The sequence below is a fragment of the Humulus lupulus genome, chromosome 8, assembly GCF_963169125.1.
Source record: "Humulus lupulus chromosome 8, drHumLupu1.1, whole genome shotgun sequence".
Taxonomy (NCBI): Eukaryota; Viridiplantae; Streptophyta; class Magnoliopsida; order Rosales; family Cannabaceae; genus Humulus; species Humulus lupulus.
The window spans coordinates 15,501,269-15,520,803 of record NC_084800.1 but is presented as its reverse complement, the minus strand read 5'-3'; the positions used below and the strand labels follow the sequence as shown (position 1 = coordinate 15,520,803).

The window sequence follows — 19,535 nt, the reverse complement described above, 5'->3', positions numbered from 1 at the left end:
CCCCTAATAATGTATTAACATTAGTTCTAAGTTGTAAGTGGATATATTTAATAAAGTGAGTACGTAAGGAAAATAACGAGTAATGGTAATCAATTAGGTCAATAAAATTGGACAGAAATATATCCGAAAGTATGCGTGAGGGGGTCCACACGCTATAGCACATCTCTATCTCCTTGTAACCCCTAGATGATAAATATAGCAATAAATGAATTAGACTGAACACAACAACGGGACCGATTACTGATTCCCCAAACCAATATCAAGTATTAGTGGTACTTTTCTTTTTCTTCTCAAATTAGGTATCTTAGATTTGAAAGCTCATTTCGATCACTTACTTTTATGTTTTCGTACACCATCAGTTTATATCCCTACAATAACATTACCTTTTACGTTGTTTTTCATTATTATTAAAACTCGAATATAAATAATTATATTATTGATTCGTAGTTTTCTTGGCAGATCATCAATCATATACATCGTCAATATATCCCCAGTTTGGATAATCAATCTGACATGGCATTACATGAAACAGAGACTGATGATCTTGAGTCTCAGCAAAGTAGAACTATTCCGTTGCTTGATGAAACGAGTACTACTACTAATTACGACGACGTGGCTGCGAGAAAGGTTCGGTCCCTCTGGCGGCGCATCGTCCAAGTGAGGAAATTTATAATCTTAGCAAAAGAAGCTCAAAACGGAGGCCAACTAGCCGCTTCTTACGTCACACTCCCTATTGACGTGAGTAGTTTCTCCTCTAACTTATTATTTTATACCAATGGTTTATACTAATTTTTTTTTTTGTATTATTACCTTTTCAAACCTGCTGATGAGAAAAAAATTAAATATAACAAGATAATTTGTTCAGTGTAATTGTTTTACTTTTGTTTTGTTTAATTTGGAGAAAAATTTGTAATTTTAGTTTAAAAAAGTTTGCTCAAAATTTGGTTTAAATGTCTATTTAAATTTAAAAGTTCCAAAAAACAATTTTGTCCAAACAAGTAGTAAGAGAAAACACAATAAAAAAAATACACTATATTTTTGCTAGTAATTTTTTTTTTGCTATAATTTAATTTATTTATACGTAGCTAATTAAAACTATCACTTATGTCGTACCACGAACAATCCATATATAATGAAACATTTGGCCCCGCCTGACCTATTCTAAGACCAACACGAAGAATTTTTTAGATTCTCTCTCTCTCTATCTCTCTCTCTCTCTTTGTTTTCTTATAAATTCTCACATGAAATAACTCCTAATATAGAATAAGTCATGATGTATGATGGGTTTTGCTCACTATCCAAGATATATACAACATGTTTGATCACTCAACAAATGTTAACATCAACATGTTTTCTCTTCTTTTAATACTACTGTAAAAAAATTATAAATATATAGTGAAATTTTATAGTAGGGTGACATTTAAGCCCTTACTAAAAGAGTGTTTCTATTTTCGGCATGTAGAGAAATTATAACCTAATTTTTTTTTAAGGATAATGGCGGTAAAATTAATCAAGTAGTTACAATTCTTGCAGTTAAATACTTATGTAAATTTTTTTACGGCAAAACTACTCAAGTAATTACAATTCTGTCATTTAAATACTCATGTAAAAATTTTAACGGATAAACGATTTTCTTGCACTTAACTTCTTGTCGTTAAATCAACTGTTAAAACTAACCCTACAGGATATGTGACAGTGAACTGTTAAAACTAACTCATAGGACACGTGACAGGCTCCAAATTGTCTATTTTTAAAATTTTCAGATATTTTAAAATTAATTAAAAATTTAGGAAAAAAATTCCCCAAAAAAAATAACTTATTTTAAATTCATAAAAAATTAAACACATGTATTTTTAAAACTAAAAAACATTAATTTAATGAAAAATCTAAATAAAAATTTCATTTTTAATCAACATGAAATTAGATTGTATTTACATTTTAATCAAAATCAAAATGATTTTTTTATGATTTTATTTAGATTTTAAATTAAATTAATGTTTTTTAGTTTTAAAAATGCGTGTGTTATTTTTTTGGAATTTAAAATGTTTTATTTTTTCTAAATTTTTAATTATTTTAAAGTATTTAAAAATTAAACTTCTAGGAATTAAAATAATTTGTTTTATTTTTTTCTAAATTTATTAATATTTTGGACGAATTGGAGGTTGCCACATATTCCATTGATTAATTTTAGGGAAATGATCCTATTTACGTTTATTTGTCATCTTTTTTTCATCTTTCCGTAATGTTTTTTTCTTTTTCAGTTTTATAAATTTTTATTTTCAAATATAAGGTTTATATGTTTTACTTATTTCATTTCTACGGTTTCTTCTTTCCTTCCGTGTAATTTCTTCTTCTTCTTCAATCTCTTTTCTTTCCCACTTGGTTTGGAAATGTCTTTTTTGACTTGGTCAACCATTCAAGTTGCAGTCAGTCAATGTTGCATTCAATTTGATCTCAAGTGTAAAAGTACTTCAAGAAAGGAATATATGATCCATGCTTTTATCTATATTCAAATCTTTGAATTATATTAAACTAGAAAATATAACCGCGCTCCGCGCAGTCTTTTATAATTATTAAAACATATATATTTTAAAATATTTTTTGGGAGACTGTGGGGTGGTGATTCATTTTGACCATACTCGTACAACATGTTCTTTATATAGACACGTGAAGACATCTTGACCATAATTTTTTATTTCATGATGGTGTTCACTGTTATTGTATAGCGAACCTCCTGTAGATTTTTGAAAAATTCTGACAAATTTTAAAGTACTGAAAACAAAGTTCAAAAAGTTTGTTGTACATTTACTTTTATTTATTATTATTATACGCTTTGCGTAGTTGTTTTTATAAAAAGTCTAAATTATGTATAAGAAAATTTATATTTTGTGTAAGATTTATTTTGGCAAATTACCTGTTTGAAGTCTTTATTTTTAAAAATTAACTTTTAGATCTCGTGTTTTGTCAAAATAATAAAAATTGGAATTGATAGATTGATTATTTGAACACTGTATTTTTGCTCATTACTCGTTTTGACCCTATGTTTTTTAAAATGAACCTTTGGACCATGTATTTATTTAAAATTTTCAAACTTCTTATGAAAATTAAATTATATATTTATATAATTTTTGTTTTCTGTAAGGGTTCACACTATTTTGAACCTTGTATTTTAGTCGATCACCCATTAGAACTTTTATTTTTACAAATTAACTTGTAGACCTCAAGTTTTGTCAAAATATTAAAATAGAAATAGATAAATCTATTATTTGAACACTATATTTTGGCTGATTACTTATTTTGATTGTTTATTTTTAAAAATTAACATGTGGATCATATATTTATTTAAAAGGTTAAAAATTATTTATAAAAAGTAAATTATATAAATATATATAATTTATGTTTTCTATAAGGGTTCACACCATTTTGAACCTTGTATTTTAGTTATTTACCAATTTTGACCATTAATTTTTTTTAAATTAATTTGTGGACCTTGTGTTTTGTCAAAATTTAAAAAATAGGAATGTAAAGATAGATTATTTGAACCACGTATAATTTGGTTGATTACCTGTTTGAATATTTTATTGTTAAAAGTTAACATTTGGATTATGTATTTTGTCAAAAAGTTAAAATATAAATAGATAGATTTTATTATTATTTTTTTTTTTTATTATATGTAGATATTTTTATCTATTATAATTTTTATTAAAATAAAAATGAGAAAAAAGAGAACAGACAAAATAGATAAAAAAAAATTCCTTAATAAATTAAAAAAGTAATATAAAAAATGAGAAAAAAATATTGTTTACTTATATTTATAATTTAATTAAATAGTTGTTGTAATGAAATATCTAATCAAATTTAAATTCAAAATATACATCGTTGAAATAAATCAAATTTAAATTAAATTATATATGTTGTTAATATATATTTTTGTAAAACTATTACATTTAAATTTAAAAAAAAAACATAAATAATTTAAATAAACATTTATTATTTTTGTTGTTGTGCATTATTTTATTTTTAGTAATATTATTTTTCATTCATAATGTGTTCCTTATTTCTAAAAAGAATTTTTCGTGTTTCACATTAACCTCCGCATCTTTTGTTGCTGCGGGAATGTCCACTAAAATTACAATCTATAAAATATTTATTTATTATAGTGAAAACAAATCACAAATCCAAAAAATGTCATTAGTAATATCTTATTTTCACAAACTTAGTAAAATATCAAATAAGAGAAAAATACAATTATAAATATTGATGATTGATGATAATAATTATAATATTTTGTAAAACTATTCACTTTTGAATAAAAAACATAATTATAATATAATCAGAAAAATAGATATATAGAGAACCGAAAACTATTATGTAATTTTTTTTAGTATTTTTCAATGATTAAGTAGTTAAGATATTTAAGCAAATTAAATTTTTAATTAAATTAATATGTATATATATATTAATATTTTTAATTGTTAAGATATTTTAGAAAATAGAAAATGAATAAAAATTAGATTAAATGAGAAAATAGAAAGAGTGCTTTGAATAAATTTTAGAGTCTCACATAATCTCATCAAAACTCTCATTTATATATATAGATATAGATATAAAGATATATATTTAATATTTACTGAATTACATAGCGAAAAGAAAAATTAAAAATTTGGTACGTGGGTTCTTTAAAATTCATATATACAGTGTAAATCAATATACTCAAAGTTTACTTTCTTTAGTGAAAATAATAATAATTAGAATTTTAAATAAAAATGACAGCATCAAGCGATTCAACACCCGATAATAAATTTTAATTCTCATTAATATTCAGGTATTATATGTTCTTACCAATATCAAGGTAGTTCTCTTTCTAAGGAAGAGAACTGCCTGCAAAAGCAACATATTATTTTGTAACGGCATACTTTTATAGGTTAAAACTGAAAAAATTAATAAAATATTAAAGAAAATAAAAAATTAGATACTTTAGATTGTAAAATGTTAATTATAAAATGATATAATAATATAATAAAATCTAATTGTGATAACTGTTTAGTTAAACCATATGTGACCATTCTCATTGATATCTCTTTCATGCTATTATTATTGGATAACTACTGTTACGTATGACTATATTATAATCAATGTATTTATAAGTATGTGTATTAATTTGGTTAATTCTGTTACATTTGTTGAAGGGTTGATGTACGTATATATGTATGTATATTTTTTTTTGGACACAATATAAAATTCTCACAAAATAGTAAAAATAGATTGTAAAAAATATAGGATGCCACCTTCTCATTTATATATAGATATAAATATAAATATTTTGTAAAACTATTCACTTTGGAATAAAAAAACATAATTATAATATAATAAGAAAAATAGATATATAGATAATCGAAAATTATTACGTAATTTTTAATTAATTTATTTTAATATTTTTTAATAAATAAGTAGTTAAAATATTTAAACTAAATAAATTTTTAATCAAATTAATATGTATATATATTGATATTTTCAATTGTTAAGATATTTTAGAAAATAGAAAATGAATAAAAAAAAATTAGATTAAATGAGAAAATAGAAAGAGTGATTTGAAGAGATTTTAGAGTGCCACATAATATCCTTGAAGCTCTCCTTTATATATATATAGATTTATATATATAATGCAATGGATAATGTAGGTAAAATTAGAACTTAAATAATAATATGACATTATATTTGCACTCTATGAATATATATATATATATATATAGGCACACTAATAATTAAAAAAAATCATGCTTAAAATCATTTCTAACACTTTTCCTCACTATTTTTTTTAACATTCTTTAATTTTTTTTTGTTGATTTCAATAATTTTATTTTATATTCTTTTCATTATTTTGTAGAAAAAAACTCTTAATTTAAAAAGTTTTTATATACTTTTTGTTTTAATTTTTATATTTATAATTTTAGATTAGTATTATTTGTATGTATTCTTTAGAATATGAAAAAGAAAAAAAAACCTAGAAAAATGTAAGCACAAGTTGAAAAATGTATAATATATTAATTTTTAATAAAAATGGGATGTACTAATCAATTTTTCGGGTGCAAATATAATACCCCTAATAATATTTTGTGGAGAACTTATATAGTTGTTATTTTTTTTTTCAAAAACTAAATTTAATGGTGGGTATCAGAATTTTATTCCAATTTAGATCTCTTTTGGATTCCATTATATGATCTACATATTTATAAGTGGATTCAATTTTAAACTTAGCACATACCTGAAAGTTGCGGAGATTTTAATGGCCAAGTTCAATTTTGAAGTAAAAATTCAAAAAGCTTTCAACCATAACATCTAACAATATTGGTTGATTTTTCAATTGCAAACATGGTTGATATGGAGTTTTGGATTTGATAAGAGCATTCAAACTCTTGAAACTCTAAAATTTTTAAGCAACTTATATAGCAACTCTTTTTGGCAAACCTATATATAAACTTGTTAAGCAATCATTGATACTCGTAAGCAACTATTGAAACTCTAAAGTTCCTAAACATCTCATATGACAACCCTTTTTAGTAACCCTATATATCAACTTGTTAAGCAACCATTGAAACTCGTAAACAACCCAAAAAATAACTCTTGAAACTCCAAAGCTCTTAAGCAACTCATTTAGCAACCCTACATATCAACTTGTTAAACAACTTTTAAAACTCGTAGCAATCCATAAAGCAACCCTTCAAACTCTAAAGCTCATAAGCAAATGTTTTTAGCAACCCTATATATCAACTTGTTAAGCAACAATTGAAACTCGTAAGCAACCCATAAAATAACCCCAAAATCAACTCTTGAAACTCTAAAACTCTTAAGCAACTCATATAGAAACCCTATACATCAACTTGTTAAGCAATCATTGATACTCGTAAGCAACCCAAAAAGCAACTCTAGAAACTCTAAAGCTTCTAAGCAACTTATATAACAACCCTTTATAGCAACCATATATATTAACTTGTTAAACAACCATTGAAACTTGTAAGCAACCTTATTTAGCAACATTTCAAACTTTTAAGCAATCCTTGAAACTCTAAAGCTCCCGAGCAACTCATATAGCAACTATATATATCAACTTGCTAAGCAATCATAGAAACTCGTAAGCAACCCATAAAACAACCTAGAAAACAACTTTTGAAACTCTAAAGCTCCTAAGCAACTCATATAGAAACCCTTTTTAGCAACTATGTATATCAACTTATTAAGTAGCCATTGAAATTCGCAAGCAACCCATAACTATGTATATCAACTTATATTCTTTTCATTATTTTGTAGAAAAAAACTCTTAATTTAACAAGTTTTTATATACTTTTTGTTTTAATTTTTATATTTATAATTTTAGATGAGTATTATTTGTATGTATTCTTTAGAATATGAAAAAGAAAAAAAAACCTAGAAAAATGTAAGCACAAGTTGAAAAATGTATAATATATTAATTTTTAATAAAAATGGGATGTACTAATCAATTTTTCGGGTGCAAATATAATGCCCCTAATAATATTTTGTGGAGAACTTATATAGTTGTTATTTTTTTTTTCAAAAACTAAATTTAATGGTGGGTATCAGAATTTTATTCCAATTTAGATCTCTTTTGGATTCCATTATATGATCTACATATTTATAAGTGGATTCAATTTTAAACTTAGCACATACCTGAAAGTTGCGGAGATTTTAATGGCCAAGTTCAATTTTGAAGTAAAAATTCAAAAAGCTTTCAACCATAACATCTAACAATATTGGTTGATTTTTCAATTGCAAACATGGTTGATATGTAGTTTTGGATTTGATAAGAGCATTCAAACTCTTGAAACTCTAAAATTTCTAAGCAACTTATATAGCAACTCTTTTTGGAAAACCTATATATAAACTTGTTAAGCAATCATTGATACTCGTAAGCAACTATTGAAACTCTAACGTTCCTAAACATCTCATATGACAACCCTTTTAGTAACCCCATATATCAACTTGTTAAGCAACCATTGAAACTCGTAAACAACCCAAAAAATAACTTTTGAAACTCCAAAGCTCTTAAGCAAATCATTTAGCAACCCTACATATCAACTTGTTAAGCAACTTTTGAAACTCGTAGCAACCCATAAAGCAACCCTTCAAACTCTAAAGCTCCTAAGCAAATGTTTTTAGCAACCCTATATATCAACTTGTTAAGCAACAATTGAAACTCGTAAGCAACCCATAAAATAACCCCAAAGTCAACTCTTGAAACTCTAAAACTCTTAAGCAACTCATATAGAAACCCTATACATCAACTTGTTAAGCAATCATTGATACTCGTAAACAACCCAAAAAGCAACTCTAGAAACTCTAAAGCTTCTAAGCAACTTATATAACAACCCTTTATAGCAACCATATATATCAACCCTTTATAGCAACCATATATATCAACTTGTTAAACAACCATTGAAACTTGTAAGCAACCTTATTTAGCAACATTTCAAACTTTTAAGCAATCCTTGAAACTCTAAAGCTCCCGAGCAACTCATATAGCAACCATATATATCAACTTGCTAAGCAATCATAGAAACTCGTAAGCAACCCATAAAGCAACCTAGAAAACAACTTTTGAAACTCTAAAGCTCCTAAGCAACTCATATAGAAACCCTTTTTAGCAACTATGTATATCAACTTATTAAGTAGTCATTGAAATTCGCAAGCAACCCATAAATCAACCCTATTAAGAAACCTTTCAAAATCTTAAGCAACCCTTGAAACTCAAAAACTCTTAAGCAACTCATATAGCAACTCCTTATAGCAACCATATATATCAACTTGTTAAGCAACCTTTCAAACTCATAAGCAACCTTTCAAACTCTTAAACAATCCTTCAAACTCTAAAGAACTTAAGCAACTCATATAGCAACATTTTAAGCAACTATTGAAACTCATTAGAAACCTATAAATTAACCCATTAAACAACTCTTGAAACTTTAAAGCTCATAAGCAACTCATATAGCGACCCTTAGCAATCTTATACATTAACTTGTTAAACAACCATTGAAACTCGTAAACAACCCTATTGAGCAACCCTTCAAACTCCTAAGCAACCCTTGAAACTCTTAAGCAACACATAATCCCATTGAGAATCTAATTTTCAAATCCCATAAACCCTTGGAAATCTGATTTTCTAATCCATAAACCCATAGATATGATATTGTTTTTGCTTGTGTGTTTGATTTGACGGTTGCTTGTTTTGGGTCTTTATTTTCTTAACAATTACATATATGAATCCTTTGTTTTTTCATTTGATTTTTTTTCCAATCTTTTTGTTTTCTTCTTTCAAGTAACCTTAATATATAGATTATTTACATTAAAAAATGATAATAAGAAGCATTTTTAATATCTAGGCATTTTACTAAAATTCATTTTTGGCATTTTACTCATCTAGAAAAAATATGATACTAATAAGTATAAAGTCTACAAGGTAGCACTATTTACAAGTTCAGTAAAATGATTCAAATATAGTGATTAATTTCACATATGAAGACTCACATCCCACACTAGGCACATGACACAAGAAACGAAAATACAATCATAAAACTCCTTCATATAAAAAAAAATGAAAAAAGTGAGTGAAAATTACCACATAGAATGGTCTGAAAGAAAATGAAGGAAAAATGTATATATTCTAGGGATAAAGACTCACCCACCCCAATTAAACAATCGGCACATATATATATATATAATATAATATAATATAATAGATTAAAAAATATATATAATAGATTAGTTGACCAAAGCATGCAAATGCAGAGAATGAGATCACAAAGATGCCCAATTTAATCACAAGGCTCAAACAAAGACTTCAATCTCATGTAATTCTAATTTTAGACATTATAATCTGACGTGGTTTAATTATTTCTGTAGCTGATTGGTTTAGATGATTTGGGAGTTCCTTGTTATTTGTTCTTTTAAATCTCTATTAGCTCAGCAATGGATATTGTCAGAGTTAGGCATGGAAAAATGGGGCGGTGAGGCGGGGCAGGACCCCGACCCGACGGGGCATCTTTGCCCCGGTAAAAACGAGGCGGAATTCGGGGCGAGGCCCTGCCCCGCTAGAAATTTAAGCGGGGCAGGGCCGCCCCGCCTCAATTTTTTTTTCTATACTCAAACTCAATTCTCTCATGCTACTTATATACATAGTACGTAAAATTGACATTTTATATGTGGTTTAGAATATTTTTAATTCTATATAGACTAGAAAGAATTATAAATATTGAAAAATATGTTTTATATAATTCATCCTTATTCTTGTATTTATTTTGTAAATTTTAAAATAAAAAAATATATATAATATTTGATGGTGTAGTTGATACCAAGTGTAAAATATAAATATTACAATAAAAAGTAATATTTAGGCTTAGGAAAAATTCTAAAATTATAATTTAATGTTTCTAAAAAAAAAGTTAAATGGGGCAAATGGGGCGGGGCAGACCCGCCCCGATTAAGCCGGGGCGGGGCGACTCGCCCCGCTCTAAGAAACTAATCGGGGCGGGGCGGGACGGGGCAAAATATTTGTGGGGCGGGGCGGGGCAGGGCAGACCCGCCTCATTTACATGCCTGACTCAGAGTTATATGGTCTGATTGGGTCACTTAGCTCCTCTATTTTTGTTCTTCAAATCATTAGAGCAAGTGTATTGAGGAAGAGATCGTATTTTTCATTATTTATTTTGCAAAAGTACATTGATAAAACTATTTTTTAGAAACCGTAAAAATGGATTAATTTTTTTCAATAACTATGTTAATAAAAAAAATCCCTTAATTTTAACATCAGTGATCATATAAAAAAATTGGATATAATTTCTTTACATACCAAAAACAAAAATACCGACATAGGTAAGAACTAAACGGGCACCCCTCACACAAAAAAAGGACTTAGATCTAATTTAGTTAATATAGTATAAATATATATAAAATTAGGTCCGTCATGTGGCACTCTAATTTTTTTTTCCATATTAGTCTATTTTTTTATTTCACTTTTCCTAATTTATGGTTATTTAAAAAATATTAATTATTAAAGGAAAAAATATCTATAATAATTCATTTAAAAAATATATCTATAATAATAATTATAATAGATATCAATACAAAAATATTTAATTTATAATTATTAATTAATTTATTGAAAAAATATATGATAAAATTATAATATATATTAATTAAAAATATTTATAATAAAATTATAATATGTATTTACAATATATTAATTACTTAAAATATAATTTAATAATTTAAAATTTTTATAATCGCAAGTTATTTACTAGTGTGCAATTGAAATAGGATCTACAAGTTTCGAAACTAATAATTAATTAAGACTAGTGGAGTGTAAATCTTTCAAATGTGGGACAAATGATCTCAGATTTTTTGTTGGAATAAATAATCCCAGCAAGACAAACTGAATAATTTTATTAATTTAGATTATTTATCCTAGCTAGTGCTAAATTGTTAACAAAACTGCATGCAATAATATAATTAATAAACATGTTTTAATATTGTATGTACATACATAAACTATGAATTACTAAGAATAAAAACTCATAAATTTATAAAAATAAAACAAATACCATTTGGAATTTATTTGAGATGAATATGAATTTATATTTGTGTTAAAAAATATAATTGTTGGGACTGTAACAGGAGTGTTGCTATATATGGCACATTAATAAGGTGTCAAATACCACAAAAAGCAATATATAATAATTGGTATAATTTAATATCAGTCATGTATATTTAAAATAAAATATGCAGATTCAACATTAAATTGCACTATTCATTGTACGGGGCATGATAGGAATAGTGATAGTTAGAAGAGAACAGTTAAGTTGTGAGCTGACAAGGCCAGCCAACAGGACTCACCGATTTTGTCCCACCAAAATAAGTTAGATCAATATTAAAACAAATTTTTTTTAAGAAATTAGGCCATTAATAACACCTTATTTGTAAAATATAATCGTATTTTTACGCAATTAATCTCTATATTTTAAGATTTTTTAAAAATAACAGTACAATTAATATTTCTATATTTTTGTTTTAAAAATGAAAAAAATAATGAATAATTAAATATTACCTTATACTGTTATAATTTTAAAACGATCTTAAATATTAATTTATATATTATTGATAGCATTTTATGTTTGAAAAATATATATTTTTGTCAAATATTAGAAATATTAAACTAAACGTCATTGGATCCCATATTATCAAACAATTTAATATTTATTTATAATTATACCTTATATATATTTTTTGAGCAAAATACCTTATATATATTTGTTACAGTGGGGAATTGAATCTGAGCTAGGCAAAGTGGTTACCTTATATATTTCCTATATATTAGGTTTTAAATTATAGTGAAAATTACCTTTTATGTGGGTTTTTTAATAAAGTTTTCAAAAATATAGTTTTTTTTTTACAAGTATTATTTTATGGCTTTTTAAAACTTGTATTCCCTTTTATGAGATTTTTTTCTCATACTTTTGTAAAAAAATCATTATTTTGCTATATTTTTGTAAAAAATCATTATTATGTCATATTTTTTTTCCCATAATCTGATTTTTTTTAATTATTTATGAAGAAGAAAAAAAACACCTCATTTATTAAAATATACAAACTAAATTTTTTTAATAAATTTTTAAAATTTTTCTTTATGAAATAATTAATGAAGTAAAAAACAATGAAGGTTTTATATAATTTCAAATATAAATTTATGAAAATTCAAATAAAAATACAATAAAATTAATTTATAATATATAATTAAAAAGTAGCTGATAAATAATTTTAAATATTACAAAGACTTATGTAAAGGAAAAAAATTAGAGTCTTAATTATAATAGACGTAGAGTGTGTGTTGACTAAACTTTTATAAACAAAATTAAAGATTTAAAAAACACATTTATTTGGCAATAGATGAACTTATGCTGAAAACATAAATTATATATATTTATATAATTTAATTTTTATAAAGAATTTTTATCGTTTAATAAATACATATCACAAATGTTAATTTTTAAAATTAAAGGGTCAACACGGATAATTTTTCAAAATATAGTGTTCAAATAATTGATCTATTTATTTATATTTTAACTTTTTGACAAACCATGAGGTCGAAAAATTAATTTTTAAAAATAAAGGGTCTAAATAGGTAATCAGCCAAAATAATAAATAAATAAAGTATGCGCACAACAATTATTACTTTATTTTTTACACTTTAATTATTCATAATTTCTCGAAATCCTGCAGAAGTTTGCTATACAATGAACACTATCATAAAAAAAAAAATTTAACAAATCACGAGGTCCAAAAGTTAATTTCTTAAAATAAAATGTCCAAATAGATAATCGGCTAAAATACAAGGTTGAAAATTGTGTCAATCCTTACACAAAACATAAATTATATATAATTTACTTTATATTAAGAATTTTATCATTTTGAATACATACATGGTCCAAAGGTTATTTTTAAAAATAAAGGATCACAACAGGTAATCAATCAAAATATAATGTTCAAATAATCGATATATCTCTATTCTTATTTTCAACATTTTGACCAAATATGAGGTCTAAAACTTAATTTAAAAAATAAAGGATCTAAAATGGTAATCGACCAAAATAACTCTTACACAAAACATAAATTTCTTATACACAATTTAGAAAATTACGTAAAGTTTATAATAATAATATAAATAAATAAATATATAAAAGAGCACATACAACAAGTTGTTTGACTTTGTTTTCAACACTTTAATTATTTACTATACAATGAATACTATTTTAGAAAAAAACACTTGGGTCAAGACGCGTCTACGGTCCATATAGGGAGCATGTTGTTCGTGTAGGATGAAAATGACAACCTACAACACAATCTCTTCAAAAAAATATTTTTTAATCATTACAAAAGACTGCGTGAAGCGCAATTATATTTTTTAGTTTTAAATATTACAAAGACTTATATAATATATTTTAGATAGATATAAAGACAATTGGATAAAAAAATTAAAGAAAGAACAATAAATTAATATAATAATTTAATTTGATTTATTTTAATAAATAGGGATGTAATATATATATATATATATATATATCGGTGCAAATATATCATCACCTTAAAAAACATCATTTTCTTTGATTAGTTTTAAATGTGTACGCCAATTATAGAGCCAACATAGTCAAAAGTATTGAAAACCATTCAAAAATCGAAAAAGTTGATTGAAATGTATATAAATCTAGTAATATGAGACTTGCTACTCAAAAGATGCACCTAAATATTACACATAGTAGGGGTTGTTTTATATAAAATTTGGGTTTGTAAGAATAGAGTTAGAGGAGGTTTATATTAGGGAATATCAAACTCAAGTGTTTAAAAATATAAAACTACATTCAAATCAAGCTAAAAAGTAGGATTCACTTGAAAATACAAACCTCCAAGTCATTAAATATAAATTTACCAAACCTATACCAAACATGACCTGGTAGTGTAACCTAACTAATCATATTTATCAAAATTAAAACTCACTGTTTTAAAAGTATAATTTTCAAAAAAATTATTTACAAAAATACGGTGTAAAAAAAAAACAACCAAAAAACAACAATTGAACAACAACTAGACACCAACTCACTGCATACTAACACATTAAAAAACAACAATTGGACAACAACTAGAAGTAGGGGTGCTCACCCGATCGGATCCAACATTTTTATCCCTAACCAATCCAATCCAATTAAATGTTGGATGTTAGAAATCATCATCCAATCCAATCCAATTTGACCTCAAAATTCAATACAATCCAATTGTAATTGGATTTGTAATTAGATTGGATCGGTTATTTTATCTTTGAACTTAAATTTTATTATTAAAGAAATTAACAAATAAAAAGAGCATACAAAATAAATCATGCAAAAAAATAAACATTATTTAATAATAATACTAAATTAAGTCCTTATAATTATCACATTAACTCGTTGAAAATATTAAGTTTACAACACAGACGTTCAAATTTAAAACTAATGCGTCCAAACCAATAACTAAAGTACTTAGATAGTAATAAAATATGAACATAAAAACAATAACAATATCTCCAAACTACTAACATATAGCATCCAAAAACAAAAACATTCCAATTAAATATATTATATATAATATATAATTATATAAAAAAAATATAAATTAATTGTAATTGAATTTGATCAGTTACTAAATGTATTTTCACAATCTCATCCGCCAACCGATCCAATTCAACTAACATCCAACTTTCAAATCCAATTAAATTATAATTGGATATCTAACTTGTTGTAATTTAAATGGTTTGAATTGGTTCGGGATAGATCCTGAGTACCCCTAACTAGAAATCAATCAATTGCATACTAACATGTTTTAAACAAAAAAATATATATATATCATAAAACAACTAATCACTAATTAGACATCAATACAACAACAGAACAACTATAGAACTAAAAAACAATATGAAAACAATTATACATAAACTTAAACAATTAAAAACAACACAAAAGATGAAAAATAGGCAAAACCATCAAAATATAAAAATTTCCTTAAAATCATAAAATCGAAAAAAACTCTTTGACCATAATTTTAACGAAATTAAGTATATTATGTCAATTTTCCAAATTTTAAATGCTGAAAATAAACTCGATTCACAACATTAAAGACTTGGTCTCAGAGTATACATTTTGTCAGATATGTTGCATTGAGTAACAAAATCGTAACCATTTTATCGTTGCTATTACTAATTGATTGTTAAATTATTTTTAATCATAGGTTTTTTCTTCTCCAAGTTTTTCTCATTTCATTATCCACTTACAATTTAGATCAGTTTGTTATTTGTTACTTTTTATTTTATTTTCATATTATTACCATTCACAATTAACATAATAGTAATAGTCCTACAGTCTTAAGAAAGTAAAAGTTAACTTGTTTGTTGTATTCTTTTTATGCATGTTGATAATAGACACTAGATTACGTGAACTACTTCTGCCTCCTTGTAAAGACTAAAGAGAAGAAACAAGTCTGTACGTAGTTGGGGAATCGACAATTAGAAACACAAAGTGTTCTAATCGATCACTACTACTTCTTGATACCACAACTCACTCGACTCATCCACTTTCGAAGCACTACACAGTAGCGTTTTGACTTCATTTTATTGATTCTACTACAGGAAACAGAAGCAGTGCTGAGGGGATCAACATCAAGCGGCACAGATGCTCCACCTGCATTACCTAATGATCATGATCATGATCATGATCATCATCCTCAAACCATTGTGGATATTCATGAGGAACCGGAAACCAACAGCACTATTATTGGTACTGCTACTGATGCAAAAAACCAACAAAATGCCAGCATTGCCGAGATAATGAAAACCAAGAACTTGGTTTCCTTGAACCAATTCGGAGGCGTCAAAGGAATCGCTGAGGCTCTCAATACTGATTTGGAGGCTGGAATCTCTGGCGACCAAGAAGATCTGAATCTGCGAACTGCGCAGACTAATTCAGATAACCCCATTACAGGACAGGCAACTGAAGCTATACCTTCTCCGAGCTTCTTCAGAATCCTCCGAAATCACTGCAACGATGTCGCCATCATCATCATGATTCTCTTCATAGCTGCGGGGTTGTCGATTGGATTCGGAATGAAGATAGATGGTGCCAAGACAGGTTGGTACGAGGGGTTTTTTATAATTGTTGCCATTATCATACTCGTAGTTGCACCTGCATTACGTGACCACTTGCAGCTTAAACGATCACGTAGGGATCGGCCAATACTTTTGGAGGAGAAGTCGGTCTCTGTTTACAGAGGGAACACCGAACAAAAAGTGTACGCCTCCGAACTCGTCCAAGGCGATGTCTTATTGTTGGAGACCGGATGTCTAGTCCCTGCTGATGGTTTATTTATTAGAGGTGAATTTCTAGTGGTTCATGACGGGTTGGAGTCGACCGTAGATGAAGAAGATCCGTTTCTGTTTCATGGTTTCATGGTGACTCATGGAAGTGGACGTATGCTAGTGACGACTGTGGGCGAAGGCACTGAATTTAGCAAGCTAATGAGTTCAGCAGCCGCTAGCGCTCAAACACCAGACAGGACGACGCGGTTTCCTGCTCAGCTTGATAGGTTGAGTAGGTTTACGCAAATTATCGGGCTTTTACTCTCTGTAATAATTCTGGTAGTTCTTTTTGTTCGTTTTATGTTGGACAATCATTTTTATTCTGACCCTGATCTTCCACAGTTCAAGGGGAAACCAGATACGAGCTATGAATTCATGAATATTATAGAGAGAATTGTCATGAAACCAAGAGGAAATATAGGTGCAAATATAGTAGCTTTACTCACTGCAGCAATGGTGGGAGTAGTGGAAGGAATACCCTTTATCATTACTTCTGTATCTATTTTATGGAGAAAGAAGATGTTGCCCAAAGAAGCCTACTCAGATCAAGGACTGTTGGGTTCTGTGATAGTGGGATCTTCTACAGTCATTTGCACTGATAAAACTCCATTGAACCCAGCTGATGTTTCCATGTGCTTCATTGGTACTGAAGAAGTCTTCCAGACTACACGCTCCAATCTTTCTGGGATACAAAAATCCATTCGTGAAGCTCTTGGAATTGGCATCTGTGCGCCACTTGTGTTACCATCGAGTCCCCGTAAGGAGGACCCACTTATTCCATGGGCTAGCTCAAATTTGGAGATAGAGCTTGACACTTTGTGGCAAAGTAATAGAGTCATGAAGATCAAAAGATTGAGCCCAAATGAGGAAGGAAGTGGAGTTTTGATGAAGGAAAACACTGCGACAGGGAATATGTCTTTGCATTTTAAAGGACCTGCATTAACAATATTAGGAAAGTGCTCCAACTACTATGACATGAATGGGAATACAAGAAGATTGGATGACAGCGAACGAGAGGTTTTTGAGAAGAATATTGAGGAGATGCAATCGCGAGATCTAAAAACCATTGCGTATGCTTACAAGCGAATTGATGATCCCGTTGTGGAAGAGGATAACTTAACCTTAATAGCAATGGTTGGTATCAAGAACTACACCTGTTGCGCCAAGATAGAAAAAACACTGAAAGATTTTAAAGATGCCCAAGTGAAGTTCGTATTGGTCTCAGAAGATGACATGACAGAGCTTAAAAATATAGCTATTGCCTGTAAAATTCTTCCCCCAGGTGGACTGGTAATTACAGGTGAAGATTTTCGAAACTACAGCGAGCAAGAGAAGATGGATAAAGCAAATATGATCTGCGTAATGGGAAACTCTCTTCCAGAGGACAGAATACTTCTAATGGAATACTTGAAAAGGAAAGGAGGCGTTGTCCTAGCGCTTGGAAGTAGAACAGACGACATTCCCATGCAAACACGAGCTAATATCGGTGTTACAATGGGGAGAAGGAGCTGCCAAATGGTTAGAGAGAGTTCTAACCTGGAAGTTTTTGACTGGAGCTTGAGTTCCTTGCTGACTCTTATACAGTGCGGAAGATGTACTTATTACAACATTCAAAAGTACATTCAACTAGATCTCGTCACCAACATTGCAGGAACATTGATAGCATCCATCACCACAGTGTGGTTGGGGTCAAACTCAATCACCGGGATTCAACTGTTCTGGACTAATTTGGTCACAACTTTTGTAATTGGGCCTGTTCTACTGATGGAGCCACCAAATAATGAGCTGATGCGCAAGCCTCCAATAAGGCCAAATGAATCACTCATTTCAGTACACATGTGTAGAAATATGATAATTCAGGCTTTATATCAGACTACCATCTTGGTCACATTTCAAATCAAAGGGCATCATCTACTGCGCTTCTTCAGAATTTGTCATAAACAGCAACATGTGAGTAAGTCCATGATTTTTAACAGTTTCGTTCTCTGCCAAATGTTTAATCAGGTGAATTCAAGAGAGGTAGAGAATATAAACGTGTTGATGAGAATTCATCGAAATCGATGGTTTCCCTTGGCTGTGGTTTTGGTACTAGGACTACAGGCCAGTTTCATTCAGGTGGCCCATGCTGTGAATAGGGATGAGAATTTGAGTTTGGCTCAGTGGGGGGTCTGTTTTATTATAGGAATTGTTTCATGCCTAGTCGATGCAGCAGCCAAGGGCACATGGAAACTCACCAAGAAGCTACTTTCCAGGTTTCATACTATACCACCGCCTACCATGACACACTCTGACTCTGCTTTCTGACTCGCTTTCTAATCTAGAATTTCCATTGACGTGTAGTTCTGAAAATTCTACATGAGCTCCATCTTAAATACAGCACTTCTTTTGCTAGCTCTATTTTATCTTTTGTATTATTGAGATCCAAGCAAAGCGTTATTTTCAATAATACTGACTTTAAGATATTTTAAAAGATACTCAAATGCGTAATATATAGACCAATTTTATAGCAAGTCTTTATAATTACTTTCCCATTAAATTGTATTTTTCTAACTAAGAGACTTTCTGCAAAATTATGCTAAGGCTATTTGCG

General features: G+C 28.0%; 2 protein-coding genes across 3 annotated transcripts in view; one reads left to right on the top strand and one right to left on the bottom strand.

The window, feature by feature from the left end:
- The window catches only part of LOC133794761 (uncharacterized), a 36,993-nt gene that overhangs the window by 16,948 nt on the left and 510 nt on the right, over nucleotides 1–19,535 (bottom strand). The gene's annotated exons all lie outside the window — the stretch shown is intronic.
- LOC133794759 (calcium-transporting ATPase 12, plasma membrane-type-like) lies at nucleotides 76–19,455 on the top strand. The gene is made up of 3 exons (XM_062232146.1): nucleotides 76–272; nucleotides 460–738; nucleotides 16,220–19,455. Exons 2-3 carry the CDS (start codon nucleotides 514–516, stop codon nucleotides 19,247–19,249), a joined length of 3,255 nt encoding a protein of 1,084 aa, XP_062088130.1. The 5' UTR covers nucleotides 76–272; nucleotides 460–513; the 3' UTR covers nucleotides 19,250–19,455.

Excerpts from the sequence above, each read along its gene's own strand:
- LOC133794759 (XM_062232146.1), top strand. The coding sequence starts at position 514 with ATGGCATTACATGAAACAGAGACTGATGATCTTGAGTCTCAGCAAAGT. Across the intron at positions 739-16,219 it reads ACGTCACACTCCCTATTGAC|GAAACAGAAGCAGTGCTGAG; the intron begins GTGAGTAGTTTC and ends ATTCTACTACAG.